This window comes from Spodoptera frugiperda, chromosome 26 (assembly GCF_023101765.2).
Source record: "Spodoptera frugiperda isolate SF20-4 chromosome 26, AGI-APGP_CSIRO_Sfru_2.0, whole genome shotgun sequence".
NCBI classification, from domain to species: Eukaryota; Metazoa; Arthropoda; class Insecta; order Lepidoptera; family Noctuidae; genus Spodoptera; species Spodoptera frugiperda.
Window position 1 is genome coordinate 5,285,959 of NC_064237.1, and position 18,855 is coordinate 5,304,813.

At 43.6% G+C, this 18,855-nt stretch overlaps 1 protein-coding gene and 1 long non-coding RNA gene across 2 annotated transcripts in view; one reads left to right on the top strand and one right to left on the bottom strand.

The window, feature by feature from the left end:
• The window catches only part of LOC126912538 (uncharacterized), a 213,882-nt gene that overhangs the window by 61,521 nt on the left and 133,506 nt on the right, over nucleotides 1–18,855 (bottom strand). The gene's annotated exons all lie outside the window — the stretch shown is intronic.
• The window catches only part of LOC118264401 (uncharacterized), a 72,498-nt gene that overhangs the window by 45,749 nt on the left and 7,894 nt on the right, over nucleotides 1–18,855 (top strand). Inside the window, exons 2-4 of the mRNA XM_050705067.1 lie at nucleotides 9,538–9,704; nucleotides 13,403–13,586; nucleotides 17,115–17,254. Coding sequence (XP_050561024.1) covers nucleotides 9,538–9,704; nucleotides 13,403–13,586; nucleotides 17,115–17,254 — 491 coding nt within the window. The remainder of the gene's footprint in view (nucleotides 1–9,537; nucleotides 9,705–13,402; nucleotides 13,587–17,114; nucleotides 17,255–18,855) is intronic.

Here is an 18,855-nt window from a genome sequence, read left to right on the forward strand (position 1 = left end):
ACAGGGGTACCAAAAATCTGCTATAAAGAGACAAATATTGAGTTCCAGAAAACAAAAGAACTTCATCTATGCGTTTGGATTTTAAACCATTTTATATTATTTTATTAGGGCATTAAATATAGTTACTTACCTCTAAGTTAGATTCGTCTGACCACACAAAATTTGGCCACTCTGAATTGGTGAAAGTTCGATGTTGTAAGGCCCATTTATACCGAGTTTTTTTGTTTTTGTCGGGAGCCATGCTTTCTTCCTAGCATCACAACCTTTTGAATCAGCTTTATAAAGTCTTCTACAAGTAGTTCCAGCAGAAATTGATACCTTATTTTGTTCTGACAACTCAGCAGCGAGCTCTGAAGATCATTTTTTCCTATTTTTTAACGACTCTCTCGGTAACTGCTGATCCTGACGGTCTGTGGTGATGCGTTTGCGCCCTGTTTTTGGTATATTTTGATGTGGTCGGATAGCATAGAATCGCTGAATGGCAAATTGCAAGGATCGGCGCGAACATTTCACAGTTTTGAAAATCTCTACTTGTGATTTCCCTTGCTCATGCAGAAGCTGTACCTCCACTCGATTTTCTGAAGAAAGTTCGTTTCGTTTTGGCATATTACAACGATAATACTTATAACTTTGAGATAAAATACCAAAAACGCACCTGGATCACGGGATGTTGTCAAAACGAGCGATGGTAGCGAACTGATAAATAAATACAAACATTGTAAAAATCTCATTTTATTACACCTAGGTGTTTTATTCCTAGCTACGGCATAAATCATTGTTTTTAAATCTTTGTAGATAGCCGACAAACAAATACTTCAACATTAGATTTAGTTTTCTCCCATACTTACCGTGATCGAGCGAAATTTGTAAGGTGCTCAATACTTTTGGCCAAGGCTGTACGTTGCTGTTTACAACAAGGACTCAACCTCTCAAACATTTGCCCTTGGGTTCGCCATGTTTGTCTCGTGTGGATTTTGTAAACAATTTAATATGAAACATTTCAAAATGTATGAAAAATGTTGTAAGTAATACTTACCTACATTATATGATATGTGAATGACAAAAAAAAGATTAAATACTTCACTACAGTCATATCTTTAGTTCATACTAGCTTTTGCCCGCGACTTCGTCCACGTGGAATAATGACTTCTTGCAGCATTTCGGATTTTGACTTATTGCCATCTCTAAGATCTACAGATCTTGGAGATAATTATGTAAATCTGATAGTTGATACGATTTCCGTAGAATTACATCCGTACGTGTACCGCAAGCTAATTTCGACCATCGGCCCTATAGTTACAGCTTAAGGTCCTCTGCGGGTAACCTTTTTTTTTTTTTTTTTTTTTGAGGGGGAAAATCATCCAATGACTTTTCTCGCCTTGGGTGAGGCGAGAGGGAGTGTCAGACTCTTACTGACTAAAAACCACCCCGTTCCTTCTCCTGCTTTTCGAGCCGGAGCCCCGGTAAACCCGCTAGGTAGTCCGCAGCTCCGGGTCAGGCATCAGCCCTGCTGGGCCCCATCTGTGGTGGTCTGATGGCTCTTTGAGGCGCGCGCGGAACGCGACGCGCCGCACGCACGGGTCTGGTTCTGTTCGGGCGGTGAGCTACCCTTGCTCGCCGTCCGCAGGCCCGCACTTACGGTGGCCGGAGATCGTCTCGCGATCCCCGACGCCCGGACTGTCTCTCGCGACGGCTGGGGCGTGAGGAGGTTTGTTCTCTCACGCGCCCCGCCTCCTCCTTAGCTAGCATGACTGCTTCGCAGAAGGAGGAGACGGCATCCCAGTCCCTCTCGCTCCGCACCATGGCCTGAACCAGTGCCGGGCGCGAGAGGTCGCCGTCGCCGACCACATCCCTGAGGACTTGGCGGTGCTCAGCCCACGCAGGGCACACCGCCACCGTATGTTCTACCGTGTCCTCCGGGCGGTCCTCACAGTGATGACACCCGGGCGTTTCCTCCCGCCCAATAAGGAACAGGAACCTACCGAAACTCCCATGTCCGGTAAGCACCTGCGTCAGGCGGTAGGTGAGGACGCCGTGGCGCCTCTCTAGCCACTCCTCAAAGAGGGGACTTACCGCTGCGATGACAGCGAGCCCAGCCCTCGGTTGCGACAGTCGTTGCTGCCATTCCGCCATGAGATCGCGCCGGAGCTCGTCCCGCCACGCACTGATCTGGCGCGGCAGTGGAGTTTCGCCCCGGCGGCACGCGTCGGCGCGCAAACTGAACACATGCGCGAGCACCTTCGCCTCCAAATCCCACGGCGGTAATCCGGCAAGGAGGTTCGCCGCCTCCCCGGAGATCGTGCGATATCCACGGATCACTCGGATGGCCATGACCCTCTGAGACGTGAGCAGCGTCCGAGCTGGCCGCCGCATCAGATTCGGCGCCCACACAGGGGCGCCATAGAGGGCCATGGACCGCACGATCCCCGCGTACAACCTCCGGCAGGAGGCATTTGGCCCCCCGAGGTTTGGCAGGAGCCGCTTAAGCGCAGCCCCCGTCCGTTCCAACTTAGGAGCCAAACGTCGGAAGTGCTCCACGAAGTTCCATCGACTGTCGAGGACGAGTCCTAGATACTTCATCGTCGTCTCGACGCCGATGGTAACCCCTCCTGCCGTTATTTGGGACCCACCCGGAGGTGGCGCGTTCCCGCGGCCATGAAAACACATGGCCTCGGACTTGTGGAGCGCCACCTCGAGTCCCAATTGCCGGATCCTATCAACAACTGTCGCAACCGCTCTCGCCATTAAGTTGGCCGCCGCCTGGTGCGACCTCCCGTGCGCTAACACTAGCGTATCGTCGGCGTAACATATTACGTCGACGCCGTTCGGGAGGTCGGTGCGCAGCACCCAGTCGTAACCGATATCCCACAGGAGCGGTCCCAAAACCGAACCCTGTGGAACACCGCGCGACATCTCTCGCCGTTTCCATTCGCCCTGGTGACCGGGGTATATGACATACCTGTCTGTCAGGTAGGCCTCGATTATATGACGGAGGTAGGTAGGCACCCGATGATACCGAAGTGCCTCCAGTATACAGCTCCAGGGTAGGGAGTTGAAGGCGTTGGCAATGTCCAGAGACACCGCTACAACGACCTTACCCCTGGACACTGCAGTCCCCGTCGTGAGGTCCCTTACGCGCATGATGGCGTCCACCGTGGAGCGCCCTCTGCGGAAGCCGAACTGGCCATCCGCGAGGTCCGGCCCAGATCCGGACAAGTGCGCGACGAGGCGGTTCGAAATTATCCTTTCGAAGACTTTTCCCACCTCGTCGAGCAGCACAATGGGCCGGTATGCGGATGGAGAGTCCGCAGGGCGCCCCGGCTTCTTCACGAGGACCAGTTTTCCCGTCTTCCACTGAAGCGGGAACTGGCCCCTCTCCAAGCATGCGCTATAGAGACCTATTAATCGAGGCCCGAGAGCCTCCGAGGCCAGGACCCACGCCTTGCCATGTAGGCCATCGGGTCCTGGGGCGGTGTTCTTGGCGCCCATCCGGCGCACCGCCGCTCTCAGTTCTGCCTCGGTCACCTCCGGAACGATGTCGTCGTCGTCGTCACTGTGGCCCGCATTGGGCACCGCAGGGGGCGGAGTCATGGATGGAGGGGTGAAACCCCTCCGTAGTCGGGGAAACAAGGTGCCGACTACTTCCTCTACGACCTCTGGCCGGAGACTCTGAGTCAGTGGGGGAGCCCACGTGCGGAGCTTATCACGCACCATCCGATAGGGGCGCCCCCATGGATCTCTGTTCAGAGTCTCCAGCATCTCCCGGCGGGCTTCCTCCTTAGCCCGCCAAATCTCCGCTTTGAGGGCGGCCTTCGCCACCTTGTACCCCTCGTACAACTCCGCCTCTCTTACCTCCGCGTCTGGAGCGCGGATACGGAGCCTGCGGTGCCTCGTGTACCGGCGGCGCGCAGCTACGCACGCATTGCGCAGAGCAGCCAGCTCTTGCGACCACCAGTACACCTGGCGCTTGCGCTGACCTGGACGGACCCGGGGCATCGCCACGTCACATATTCTGGACATGGCGTCCTGGAGCCATCTTGCCTCTTCGTCGATGTCGGCAGGCCTGTCCGGTGGTATCACCCAGGCCTGCACGATTGCGGCTTCCAGGAAAAGCTCCCGGTCCAACTGTCTTAGCGCCCAACGCGGGCCACATGGGGCCTGTCTGACTGGCGGGTCCGCGGACTCGGCGGAGACGTTGAACCGGATATACCGGTGGTCAGAAAACGTCTCCACCTCCTCCATAACGCGCCAGTCAACAACACGGGGTGACAGAGCGGGGCTGGCGAACGAGATATCCACCACCGACTCACCCTGCATCCGCACACACGTGGGGACAGAACCCCGGTTCAGGACGACTAGGCCTGTCTCCAGAGCCCAGTCTTCCACCATCCTACCCCGAACGTCAGTGAACCGGGAACCCCAAGCCAAGTTTTTGGCATTGAAGTCCCCGAGGACAAGTACGGGGAGGGAACGGAACCCGACGACGACGGCGACCAACTCCCTAAGGGAGTTGTGGAACTCGACGAGAGTTCGGTTCGGAGAGAAATACACGCCCACCACAGCGATCTCTCCGAACCGTGCTGCAACACAACCCCGGCCTCTTCGAGCGCTCTCGAGAGTCGGGGTACCGGCGGCGGCCGACGAGATGATGGTCACCGAGCCGTCCAAGTCCGCCACCCAGTGATCCCTGGGCGGGACGAAATACGGCTCGGAGACTACGGCGACATTGATCGACCACTGCGCCATGCTCTGGAGCAGGAGATCCTGAGCAGCGGCGCAGTGGTTGATGTTCGCCTGGAGGAGGCGGAATGGATTCATTAATGGCAATCCATTACAACCTCCTCCCTGGCGGCATTACAGCCGGCGCTGACCGCGGCGGCGGTGGCAGTGGCGACTGCCACGGTGGCGGCGGTGGAAACGACGGGGGCGGCGGAGGACCTGCCCTTGCCCCTGGGTTTGGTAGGCGGGGAGCAGGCCTTGCTCCCGGCCCGGTGATTGGCCGGCTTGCCAGCCGCCGCACATGCGTCGCAGTGCAGCGGGGCGGTGCACGTGCCGGCCTTGTGACCGGGCTGACCGCAGCGGAAGCAGCGGTCGCTGCGGTCAACCTCCGAGGTGCATTTAACGCTTACGTGGTGGCCCACGTGGCAGCGGTAGCACCTCAGAGGCCGGACCTCGAGCAGCTTGACCTGCGCCGAGACCCAGCCTACCAGGAGCCTTTTGCCCTCCTTAATTTTTTGGGCCGCTGTGACGGGGCAACTCACGACCACCGTTCGCAGACCCGAGTTGTCCGGACGGATGGTGCCTGCTTTGACCTGATCAGCAGGGCACCCTCCCGTCCTGGCGACAGCGGCCACCACCTCATGCTCCGTCACGGAGTCATCCAGGCCCATTATTCGCAGATCCAAGCACTTAGTGGGCCTGGACACGCGAACCTCGTCCGCACCGAGACACGCCCGAAGCCTTTCGGCTAAGGCGTCAGCGGACGGGCCGCTGGCTGCGCCGGGGACCTCCAATAAACGGGCTCCTGTAGCGGTCGCTTTAATAGCGAACCCGTTAGGGGCCCCGAACTCCGCGGGAGTCACCGCCCCCTTCAATTTGGCGAGGACGTCGCCATATGTCATGCCCCTTTTCACCGCATCGGGCTGTAATGTAATCACTACAGCCGCGGTTTTGGGGGCGAGAAGCAAGGCCGCAGCGCGCTTTTCTTTGCGCTCCTGCTGCCGCCGCTGCCGCTGCGCTTTCTTGCGGCGCTTTCTTGCTTCTTTGGCGACTCTCCTCGCCTCGCCGACGACCTGCCACTCACTACCGTCTGGACCCCTTGCTGTCGGGGTAGGCGCACCTGTGGCTAGGGCTTCAGCCTGCTGAACCGCAGCACCCTTGCTCCTTCTTTTGCGTCCTGAAGACGCGTTCGCCGCCGGTGTAGCTTGTGCCTGCACCGCTGGGGGTGCTGGGGTCCTCGTTGGAGGAGCCGCTCGTGGTCTCGCCACCTGTTGGGCACCGCAGCCAGTCTGACCAGAGGAGGTCGAGGACCTGGCTGCAACAGCCGCGTATGACCTCGAGGTCGCTAAGCTCGAGGCCGCTAGCGAGGGACGAAGAAGTCTGCCCTCCAGCACATTAAAACGCTGCTGGAAGGCAGCCATCTCTCTGCGCATTAGCCCGAGCTTATCGGGCTCCGCCGAGGGTTGAGGATGGCTTCCTCGGCAAGCGGCAAGCTCCGCCTTGGTGGACCGGAGCTCGGTCTCCAGAGCCGCGTTGGAGGCGGATAAGCGCGCCAGCTCCTGCCGCATTTCGGCCAACTCCTTGTGCACTTTTCCCGCTGAGGGGACTCTGCACACATCAAAGACCGCCGCCATTATTTCAGCCTCCACCGACTTTAGCTGAGCAGCTTTAGTAGACTGGAATTTCTTCCCAGCTACCTGGCGGAGCGCTTCTTTGATGGTTTGGCGCAGCGTCCCAGTGCCGCGCTCGCCTTCCATACCGTCGGCGTCTGAGACCTCCTTTATAGAGGAGTCTGAGAGGGCGCCACTTCTCAGGGTATCCTCCGCGGCCAGACGCTTAGCCGGCTTGGACCGTGCAGTGGCTGACAGCCTCTTGGGCCTTCCCCTGCCTCTACCCCGCGCAGTCGTGGGGATTTTAGGAGGGGCCGGGGCCTCCTGCGTATTTGAGGACGAGGACAGTCCTCGAACCTCCTCCGTCCTGGGACGCTTAAAAGTCGATCTTGTCTGGCGCATTGAAATGACGCTCACGCCAGACACAGATGACGAGTCGGACTCCGAGTCCGACCCCTCCCGACTTGGGACCCGTGTGTGGGACTTGCCGGACGAGACCAGCGCCTCCCCACGGGCACCAGAGCCACTGGGGCTCTCTGCCACAACAACTGCAGGTGAGCTAAGCTCACCTGCCCTCTCCTTCTCTGGTGGTTGTTTTTTGTTTTTTAAATTTCTTTTCTCCATATAGTTCCCACGAGAATGGGGGAAATATCCAGTCCACCCAGGCAGTGCCCCCTGTACCTGGGTAAGTGTATATTTGTAACCCAACTAGAGGGTCCACCGGTCCCCTAGCTGGGGGTGCGCTCGCGACTGACTCTACTCCTCAGCCACGCATACCCTCGCCGCGCACCAGAACTTGGTATTGGAGGAATTTTTTATAGAGGTTATCTTCCTCGCGGTCCGGGCGATCAAGCCAAGACCCTCGTCCCGTTCAGAGTCATAAAACATGACCATGACCTCTTCCCGGGTTACGATATCAACGGTTGCAATCGAGGACAACTTGTGCCCCGATGCTGCTCGTTGGCAGGGTGAGTGCACAACGAGCACCGTCCTTGCCTCTCCGCCACGCTCTCTGCTAAGTCAGAGAGACGTGCGGAGTGACGCCCCTCGGAGGCGCAGGCCATGTGTCAGCACAAAGCCCGCCGCCCCCAGAACCCATCTCGGGTTCTTCCGCCCCGTCCAAAAGTTCGCTACAGGCAATAGCCTCTCCAACCCTATCACCCCCGTTAGGGGGACTATTGCCTGTACCCAGGGTGCACCACGGGGAGGTCTTCTGGCACCGCACCCCCTGCGGATAACCTAACATTCGACAAACTTTTATTTGCGTTTGGTACAGTAATCGTGTCTAGAGATCGAGCCGCATAATTAAGTTTGTTTTTTAGAGTATACACTTTTTCAGGATAAACATTACCCAGTGTTGTGTCCAGTATATTAAAGTCTAATTATTCTAAGTTTCATTGTATTCAGACCGGTAGTATATGCGTGAACATACATACAGACAGACATTTTAATTACATTTTTTGCTTTTGAGTCTTTCTAGTTACACTACATTTTTTATATTTTCAATGTACATAATAAACACTTCTACAGTTTTATTATATGTATAGACAGAGTTATTCTAATTTATATTAACCGTGGTTTTTGAAAATGTCTATTGTTTCGCTTAATGTACAGAGGGTATGTATATCATTTCTCATTTTATTTCATATCATTTGCAGTTTTTAATATCAAAAAGATTAATGGATTCGTAGTATTTGCTAATATAATAAAGTCTAAAAAGTCTGAACCGCACTTAAAACAATAGACACACTATTCCATTGAAACACAAAGGGGACGATTAGTAAAAATGGTTCTAGTAACAACAAAGAACAATTTATTTATAAGCTGCTTACGTAATTAAAATGACTTGCAAATCTTTGAAAAAAATAGCGATGTGCTATTGTCTCTCCATTTAATTAAAAATAAAGCGAATTGGCAAGTGCAATTCTATAGAAATTAATTATTTTAATGTCAACGACAAAAAACTACCTATTGTTCTGTAACAAATGAAGTCACAATTTTTTCATAATAAAATAGATAATACATGAGCTTTCATATTAATTAACGCTTTTTGCCATAGAGTCGACTACGCCGTAGAATCGACTACGCGACTACGGCGTAGCAGGTAATCATAGCCTCAGCTACGAATGAATAAATACATTATCTGGCTCGTTTTGACTGGTTTGCGCATTATTTAATTCTTACTCATTTTAATATTACCTATTTGGATTTTTCTTGTTTGAGGACGAAAAAGATTTTGCCTACTTTATTTTAACTATAAAATTCCTTTTTATTTTTAACCAAATCCAAAAAAGGCGATTCTTAGTTTGAAATGTGTGTTTGAATGCGATTATCTCGCATTTGGCTAAACCTATTTTGATACGGTTGTCAGCATATTATATTACAGACTTAGGAAAAGGTTTTAAAGATATAACCCAACTTAAAAAAAATGGAGGCGATAAAGATAAATGCAGGCGGTTCCCTTTTTCAAAAAAGGTTTTTGTTACTTTTATATTATAGGTAACCAATTAGGAACTTTAGTGATGTCCCTCTATGTTCTAGACTTGGCAAACAAAATTGTAAATTACGTCATAATTGCCATGTATAAAGTGTGTGACGGCAAGTTTACATTAGCAGGCGAAACTAATTACATAAAGCATCTCGTTTACCGTTTGTTCATACATATAAGTTACGTTAATGTTTTACACGTGTTATATGTATACTAATTATACATATGTATATAATTGTGTCGGTACATAATATGTGTTTGTTATTTAAATTATTCCTGACTTACATAATCATGCCTTCCGCGAATGTTACGCTTTATATAATTTTTGCTTCGTTCCTGCAAACAGAAGTACCAATGTGATATTTCCCGAGTTATATGTACTTTCTAAAATTATTTAGACACCACTGACAAACAGTGAAATAAAATATCTTGAGGAAACCTGGGCTTATAATTTCTAATTCTAAATTTGAAATCACCAACCCGCATTGAGCAAGCGTGGTCAATTATGCTCAAACCTTCTCCTTGTGAGAAGAGCCCTTTGGTCATCAGTGGCTACTTATAAGGCTGTTGATGTGATTAGGTCTTACTAAAACATAACACTAAAATCATTCTCAGAACTAAACAGAACATTAAGACCTAAAACTCGATACCAGTGACACCTGACATACATAACAATCTTCTACATTACATAAATTGAATAATACGTATTGTCTTTCACAGTGACGACATCAGCACACGACATATCGCAGCTCAAGGTCCCGTTGTACGCAGACCCCCGGCGGGCAGCCGAGCTCAGCTGCCACTTCAAGATGGATGAACAGAAACTACATTCTGTCAAGTGGTACAGGGACACTAACGAGATATTCAGATATAATCCCACACAGCAGGTGCGTTTGTTTTTTTTACTCCCATTTTTAAAAGGACGCAGTTTTGTTTTAAATTTACGTTCAGTTTTTCCACGATGTTTTCTCGTCGCGTTTTATTTGCAAGTGTTTTCTTTGTGTGAAATCTAGTTTTTTTTTTGTTTTGTTAACGATTTCGCGTTTTGTTAACGTATTCATTCATTATTAAAATTTTAAACGTTTTACTGGTTAGTTAAAATACTTCGTAAATGTCTTTCTTTAGTGCTTAATGAATATTGTGAGGTTTATTTCATTTTGTAAAAAAAAAATGGAAACTGCTACTATTTGCATCCAGAGAAGATTATTCCTTCTAAATAAACTTTTTTTTGTTAATAATGAATAATGAATAATGATTATTGCTAGTTTCACAACAACGTCACACATAGGTGCACATTACGGTACGAAAAGGTAGTTTCATTTTTCAATATATGGCTATATGTATGTGCGTCTTTCGCATTAGCATTGATAAAAGCGAAGTAAAAATGCACTTTCAAAAGGCAATAATAGAAACAAAATAATACACACACCACTTCACTCCATTTATAGCAACAAAAATAATAATACAGAAACTGTTTACCGTGCCATAAAATACGTTTTATTATTCCATACCAGTCGTTTATTTATCCCCTGAAGATACTAAACGTATTTTGATTTCCCACGGCAATCTTAAAGTCGCTCATGTCCCTTGCAAAGTAAACAGGAACTTCAGGAGTATTTTATTTTCGTCTTATTTTACTTTAGAGAATTTATAATGTTATTTACATTGCTTTTATATACATGTTCCCATGTAGATTAGATTTTAAGTGTGTAAGTTTATACATAAAATTATGATATTTTACGGTGTTCTTGTGTGGTTACGTAACTAAAAATTTTGGAGTATTCATAAAAATTATCACCAACTTTGACTCAATTGGGTACTATCCTCGGTCAAAAATAAATTATTACAACTTTTCAATACAATAAAATATTAAAAAATAATCACACTCTCATTCATAAATTTGATGAACTATTTAATTTTCGATTTTTTCTAGCTAAATTTCTAGAAATAAGTCTACTATTTGACGTCAAAAACTTATGACGTCATAACGCACTATTTCATACAAAGTTCATAGAAAATATCGTTTTTGACGTTTCGAAAAAAGTATTGAATTTGACTAGTAGGAAAGTAGCCTATTGCCTTTTTGATCAAGGGTCACTATAGCGACAGCCAAACAAAGGTTCAGATTCGGTGTAGGTTAAAGTACTATGAAATGTCTCCGATGTTTAAAAATGCCCAGGTTCTGGAATTGTAGTCAGTATATTAAAATGTCAATAGGCTTAAACCCATAATACGGAACTTATAACATAATTGATGAAAAGTGGATGTAACATTGCAAATATTCACTTCAAATTACCCCATTGGAGAGCTAAAAGGGTATACGTTATGTATGTTTTATGTTTAAAACAATACTTACTAAAGTCAATACGAGTATGATAATAGAACTAACTGTAAGATATTATTACTCAACATCTACTAATAGACCCATTGTTTTCAATCGATCAGTGCGACCTCACCCGGTCTGTACCGATCATAAACACGTCCAAAGTTTCCAACTAAAACTGAGAGTTTGCTAAATTAGTCAACATAATAACAATATTGTTGATTACTATAGACCTTGGCTGTCTATCAGAATGTTTTGAATCCTTCGCAGGAGTTTCCAGGAATTAACATTATTTATAGTTAACAGATTTATGATGAGTTTGATAAAGGTTGAGGCATTAATTATCATCGGCTTGTAGTTCTTCCACTATAGAATTAAAGCTTCTTCTCTTAAGGGGAAGAAATGAGCAATAGGAATTTAATTACTAATCTGTATTGACTCCAAAAAACTAAAAAAAAAAAACAAACAAGAGTGTAGAACGGAAAAATAAAACGGGAATCACCTATTTATGCGTACGAAGTCGCTGACAGAAGCTAGTCATAAATATTTCAGTAACCGTTCATTCCTATCCCTCAGTAAAGTCGGCTGAAATGTTAGAAATTACTTAAACCTAAGCCTATCAGATTTATACACCGCCTCCTATTTCCTAGTAACAGTACTACTATCACATTGTGTTACGATGAACACCATACCAGAAACGTCTTACGACTTGAAAACATCACTACTGAACCGCACCATTGATTAGCATTCCCCCATTTCCAAAATTTCATCTAATTAGTATACAGAACATTTTGGATCGAATTCAAAGCGTCTGGATTTTGACCCTATTTCGACTAGTCGTTAGCAGCGTGCTACATTCAATATGAAATGCGTTGTTATCACCAGATGTTCCAGTTATCGATACAATCTGTTGTTCGAGGATAATGGAAACCGTTCCAATAGAAAACAGGAATAGAAACACGCTGTATCCATACACAGCGGGTTATCAAAAGCTCCAACTATTTGGCAGTTATAAATGGCTCAAATCGAGGGTATTGTTGTTAATACTTTGTTGTAGTAATAAATAATAGGGATAGCGATTTGGTACAATATTAATACGATATCCATTAAGTATGATGAGATTTGCAAAAAAAGTCGAATGAACAAAAAACTTAATTTGATAAAAATAGTTACCTAAGATTGAACATTATTATCATCGTGTCAGTCACAAGATGTAGCCACACTAGAATTTTCTCCTGTATTGTGGGTGCATTTAGAAATATACAAGTTCACATGCACATGACATCCAGACACGAAATAATAATTTATGGATCATACAAAGGGTTGCTCCGTGCGGGAATCGAACCCGCTACATGTTGTTCGGTTGCCACTTGCTCAGTCACTGCACCAACCATGCAGTGATTAGGTTAAATAAGAGAATTAGTACATACATTATAAGCAATTTTAAACAAATACACTTGTATAAGCATTTCAATAACATTTATATCTACACTCTATCTACCATGCCATAAAATGTCACAAGCCTTAATTTTAACACCGATAAAATCCACGCGACCATAGTCTGGTAGAACAGTAAGATTTATTTTATATGCTTTCCTTTGTTTCATCACAATAAAATGAATAAGCTTTTACATTAAATTAACGACGCAGCCATTCCATCACCGTCTGTCATTATACTTCCCTGCGCATTGTAAAAATCTTATCATAGCTCTTCGATCATGGTGTTTTTATTTCGTTAACCAAAATGACATATTTTTGAAGTCAAAATGTTGAAGGTTCTTCATTTTGCAGAGCTTCTGTATTTATTGACATTTCAGAGTTTGGCTTTTATGTATTTAAAAAAAGATGTCTGACAGAATGCAAAATATGGCTGCCATTGCTAGATAAATCACAATTCCAACAAAATGTTATTTACTTCTTGACATCTGACATACTAAAAAATTACATAATAAAATATGGCAAAATATATCGTCCAGTGAGCTAGCTCACTGGCAAATTTATATGGTACTTGCTTGACATCTAGATGTCAAGCAAGTACCATATAGAGTTTTGGGGCCTTTCTATAGATTAAAGTCAATGTCACACATTATTTTGTTAAACCTATTATTCAGAAGTAACATAATTTTCATTGAACCGTTTTTCAATTTTATATTTTCCTGTCATCGATATTTAAATATTATAGTTAGTAGTTAAACTCTTCAAATACAATCTATAGTAAAACTAAACATGAAACAAAAGACTAAAATTGAATTTTGTCCACAGCCTTCAATCCGTCTTTTCAACATATCAGACGTGATGGTGCAAGGCGGGGAATGTCAGCCAGACTACTGCGTGGTCAGGGTCATGCCTCCTCCGATATCCACGAGAGCCGCGTACACCTGCGAGGTGTCCACAGAAGGACCCAGGTTCCAGATAGCGAGGAAGACGAAGCATATGACTGTTGTTGGTGAGGTTCTAATTGTTTTAAATATTTTGATCATGATATTGATAAATGTGTTAAGGTAGTCACTGCAGGTTTCTGTTTCTCAATATATTTACGTTAGTAAACCGTTATTTTTAGTTAATTTAGCATACTAAGGACTTGTTTCACAATGTCTGAATAGCCGCTATGTATCAGATAACTTTGGATTGAGAACGTAATTTGTATGCATTATCTGTCACATAAGTTTATCGGGAATTTATATGAAGATGGTGTAACAGGCGCTAAATATAACATGTCTCATGCATACATAATAACTCTCTCAATATAAACATATGTCTCAATATCTCACGATAGCTATTATAAAAAATCCTTACTGCAAGTTCCTACTAAATCTGCTGAATACCCCATGATTTAAAAAATATTCCGGAAATATGACTGACATAAGAAAGTACATTATATTTGCCTTTATAGTAATTTTTTCTTGTTCTGAAGATTGGCATACTGCATACTCCCAAAGACGGTGAATCACATAGAGATTCACGCGTAATTCAATTGGCCGTCATACAACCAATCACAACGGCCTTCAAAATAGAACATTCACAGATCGAAGATTGTATCTGCCTTTGAGAATGTGTGGTAACTTTGTTAGTATTCCTTGCATCGGCCAGCAGAACCGACGTAGCCCACAGTAGGCATCAAATAACTTAGATGCACTGAAGTTTGAGGTTATATGAGAGAGATAGAGAGAGACACAAGTACTTGGGTTACCGTAGAGTGACAAGGATAAGTGATGGTACCTTACTTCAGTTGTATGTATGCTTTAAACAAACATCGTATTAGCTATACAGGCGGCGTAGAAAGCTTTGTAACTCGATACACTGTCTGCAATAGTCAATCAAACGCGCCCATAGTATGTCATGGTAATTAAAGTTGGCTGACGTATCGTGATTGGTTCGTGCACAGCCTGCCTAGAATAATTACAGCGTTTTGTTTGTGTTTTGCAGTCTTCTGGAAGTTTCAAAACACATCATATTGATTGTTAAAAGGGGAATGGACTATCATCGTAGTTTAAATTTCATCAGCATCATCTTAGTAGCAAAAGATTTTATAACTTATTTAAGTAATTCTATAAATATTTACTTGAACAAAATTAGAAAAGTTTAATAGTTCTAAAACTTTTTTAGGCAACAACCTAAAGCATTAGAGGCTTTAACAATACTAAACGAATAATACTTAAATCTGTTATGGAATTAATTATACCCAAAAATACTTATTTCAAAGCTAAGTAATCAGTCACGTGACTTAATTAAAAATACCATCGTTAAAATTTGTGTGTACAATATTAATTGTCGATTGTATCAATTCCCTGACGTCGGAATGTTAACGTATTTACAAAATACAAAAGGATATCGTGCACAGTATACACCAAGAAATAAACAATAAAAGCAACAGGAAAATATACTATATACTGCGTGTCAAATAATCTGCTAACAGCTGCAACTTTTATAAAACATACATAACACCAACTCAATTTTCAATCGCCAACAATTGCGGTTGACACCGACAAAATAGTTGTTCTAAAAGCCAGCGCCGTTTATAGTGCGCATACGGCCAATCGTTTCACCAGCTTTAAGCTGTACAATAAAACATCAGTTCTATTTCATTGATCATAAAGTTTCAATTCGACTGAAATAAAATCCATTTTAAGCTCTGTTTTGTGCACACGAATTTATGCACACGGCAAAATTGACCAATCAATGTGCTAAGCTGGATTTAGGTTAGAAAATACCCTGGTTTGAGAGATTTGGGTGAAGAGCCATTCAGTTTAATGGTTCAAGTCTTATTTGCAATTTGTTAGCATTTTTGATGGAGTTAAGAAGAATTAAATGCGCTATGAAAGAGCGTATTATTTTATAAGTCATCAAATTAAAATTTGTCGGAGCGCTGTTTTGTTAGCATCAAAAACCTCGTGTTTCTAAAGCCTTAGACAAATAATAAAAATAACAGAAAGCGGATACTTGAAAGGTTTATTGTTTTAACGAACGATACTCTAAAAGTAACATTTTAACGCGCAAATAATTCAAGTTCCATCCATTTAACTGTCATATAAAAATATTATACGGGCCTATGCTAATGATGATGAACGATTTATTTACTCAGTGTTGTTGTTTTTAAAAACAAAATGAAGGGAAACCAAAACAAGTTTCCATCTCGAAAGTAACGGAGCGTTTATTTTTTTTTAACCACAATTTTCTCTACGCTCTGATTCTTGCAAGCTTTGCGAGTATTTGAGTCCGCCTGAGAGAAACTGAAATTGTTAGAGATGCTTTATGCTTCCATGTTTATGAAGAAGTCTTAAATCTACCTTTTCTAGAAATTATTGTGGAAAATATAAGCTAGGAATAATAGTGTACAGTCTGCGTATACCTGTTGGTAGCTGAGGTTATTAAAAATATAAAATGCTGCTATGCTATAGACAAGATCCGATTTACATTGATGACACATCTAAAGGTGCTTTTCTACCCGAGATGTGCTATGTAGCTAATATGCTACGAAAATGTAATAGCTGTGCGAGGAAGAAGAGCAGCTCGAGTATACAATGGATCGACGCATCCGTAGCACGCGTCTTTCTATATAAAAATTAATACAGCTTAGCTGAGTCCGATTCCACCAGTGCTAAACTACGTGTACCAATGAATATGATTGGTAGAATCCAAATGCATCCACAGCAATGTAGCAAAGTACATCTCTGGTAGAAAAGCACCCTTAATCACTTGCTTCATGCTTAAATATTATTTTTATCCTTATTATATTAACAGAAGAAATACAGATCGACCTTAACAAGTTTAAATACGCTGAGACAGAATAAACTTAATGTTATTTTAACGATTTATTACGTAAAACATCTTCTCTTTCACTGTACACACGCGTATGTAACTCACAAGTTATACTTAGTCCTTTTGTCAGATGTATTTTAATTCAAAAGTTCGTTCTAGTTTACTGTCACTAAGTAGCTTACTCAGCGGTCCCCAAGCACCCACTTACACATACCTAACTCATTCACATAAAGGCTTTGATCAGCGTGCAATGTGACTAACATCAGCACTATACAAGAAAATAGTAAAAATGCACTATAAAGCTTGAGAATAAAGTCTTATGTTGATTGTATTTTATACAAAGTACATTAGCCTATCGTAAAATAGCTTGTTTCAGGGTGAGCGCACATTGATGACATTAACAGCGTCTAGTTCGAGCTTTCGTTAATAGCCGTACCACGCTCGCCTCTAAAACCACAAGTTTTATCGGTGCAATTATCTGAACAACACAAACCGCCGCCGCCGACATCAATATGGCCTCGGCCTAACAATAGCGTAACTCGGCAATTCGAATTTAAGGCTTTAATTAAGTTCAGCATCTCATCTACGATTGTAAGGACTTTGAGATAGTCGATTCCCCTTGGCGATCGCCGCATTTGGGCGGTGTAAGTTTATAACGAAGTTATGACACCTAGTCTAGAGATTGGCGATGAATTCAAATCTATTTTGTGTTTAGCGATGCCGCAGGCGGATCCCGTGATAATCGGAGCGCCAAAAGTGTTGAAACCTGGGGAGCAAGTGTTCCTGAACTGCACGTCCGATTTCTCCCTACCACCGTCGGATATTAATTGGTACATCGACGAGGAGCTACAAAAGGTTAGTACACAACAGCCTTTGCCATGAATTTGCTTAATTTGATCGTGATTGGGTTTACGAGCAGAAACCCAGTCATAAAGGGAGATAGCGATTGCAATGCGATTTTAGATTCATTAATAGTTTCATCGATTTAAGCTGGAAATCCTGCAAGCCAGTGGTATTTCGATGGCTATTAGCAGGAACTTACTGATGAATTCATTCTATGTGCTCGGCACAATGTGTTTATTGAATGGTGATTCTTTAGGTGATAATATTTCTTGTTGGTGATAGATTTACGATCTACTATTATTATAAGCAACAAATGAAACGACTCATCACTTTAAGGTTTTCGAAATATCTCATACCAAGCTAACGACTTCTTGATAAACAAGTCAATAGATAACATTCTACATTTCCTTATATTTTTTTCTCATATTATGCAGAATATAATTCCATTATCAAGAAAATTTTTACATTGTGATAGTATGTCTATTGTTAGCTGACAATACACAGTGTATGTATAGTCCGGACAGAATATGTATATTCGTTGTCATGTCACACAGGAATCCAATTTGAGAGGATTATGCTCCTCAAGATGAGGTTCGGAATAATAAGATGAAGGTCTTCTTTGCTTTGTAAAAGTGATTTAATATTACATTTTAAATAAATAAATAATGTAATTTATTTCTTGAGATCAGAAAGTTGTATACCTAGGTGTTCTATCTTAGTCTAATCGTTTCAAGAGTGAGGCTTTTTTACCGACTTCACAAAAAGGAGGAGGTACTATGTTCGGCTGTTTGTATGTTTTTTTTTTTTTTTTTGTATGTTTGTTCATCGAATACTCCGTCAATTGTCGACGGATTTTAAAAAATCTTTTTTTGTTCGAAAGTAGATAGTTCTGAGGTGGTCCCATTGTCACCAAGTTAGGATCTGATGATGGGATCTTAGAGAAATCGAGGGAACTCCTCAAATATTATAGGGAACTACATAGTGATTTTGGTATATTCATCTAGAATTGAAGCATTTACAGTCAAAAAGTAACCTTTGAAGAGGTGGAACTGATGAAGAAGACCAGAAATGGCCAATGGAACTTCATACTCACATAGAAATCACAATAAAGTTATACTCCGTCAATTGTCGACGGATTTTCAAAATTCTTTTTTTGTTGGAAAGTAGATAGTTCTGCGGTGGTCCTATTGTCACCAAGTTAGGATCTGTACCCTTAGCATGAGTTTGCTTTACGTTTCAAGTAATCGAAATGAGAGCGCATTCGGCCATGTGATTGGTTAGTTTATTCGCGCTGGCCAATCAGAACGCCGAACGCGCTCTCGTTTCGTTTTCGTTCAACATAAATCAAACTCGTACTAAGGGTACAGATGATGGGATCTTAGAGAAATCGAGGGAACTCCTCAAATATTATAGGGAACTATATAGTGATTTTGGTATATTCATCTAGAATTTAAGCATTTACAGTCAAAAAGTAACCTTTGAAGAGGTGGAACTGATGAAGAAGACCAGAAATGGCCAATGGAACTTCATACTCACATAGAAATCACAATAAAGTTAATTAAGTGACTGTGTGATTGGTTAGTTCATTCGCGCTGGCCAATCAGAACGCCGAA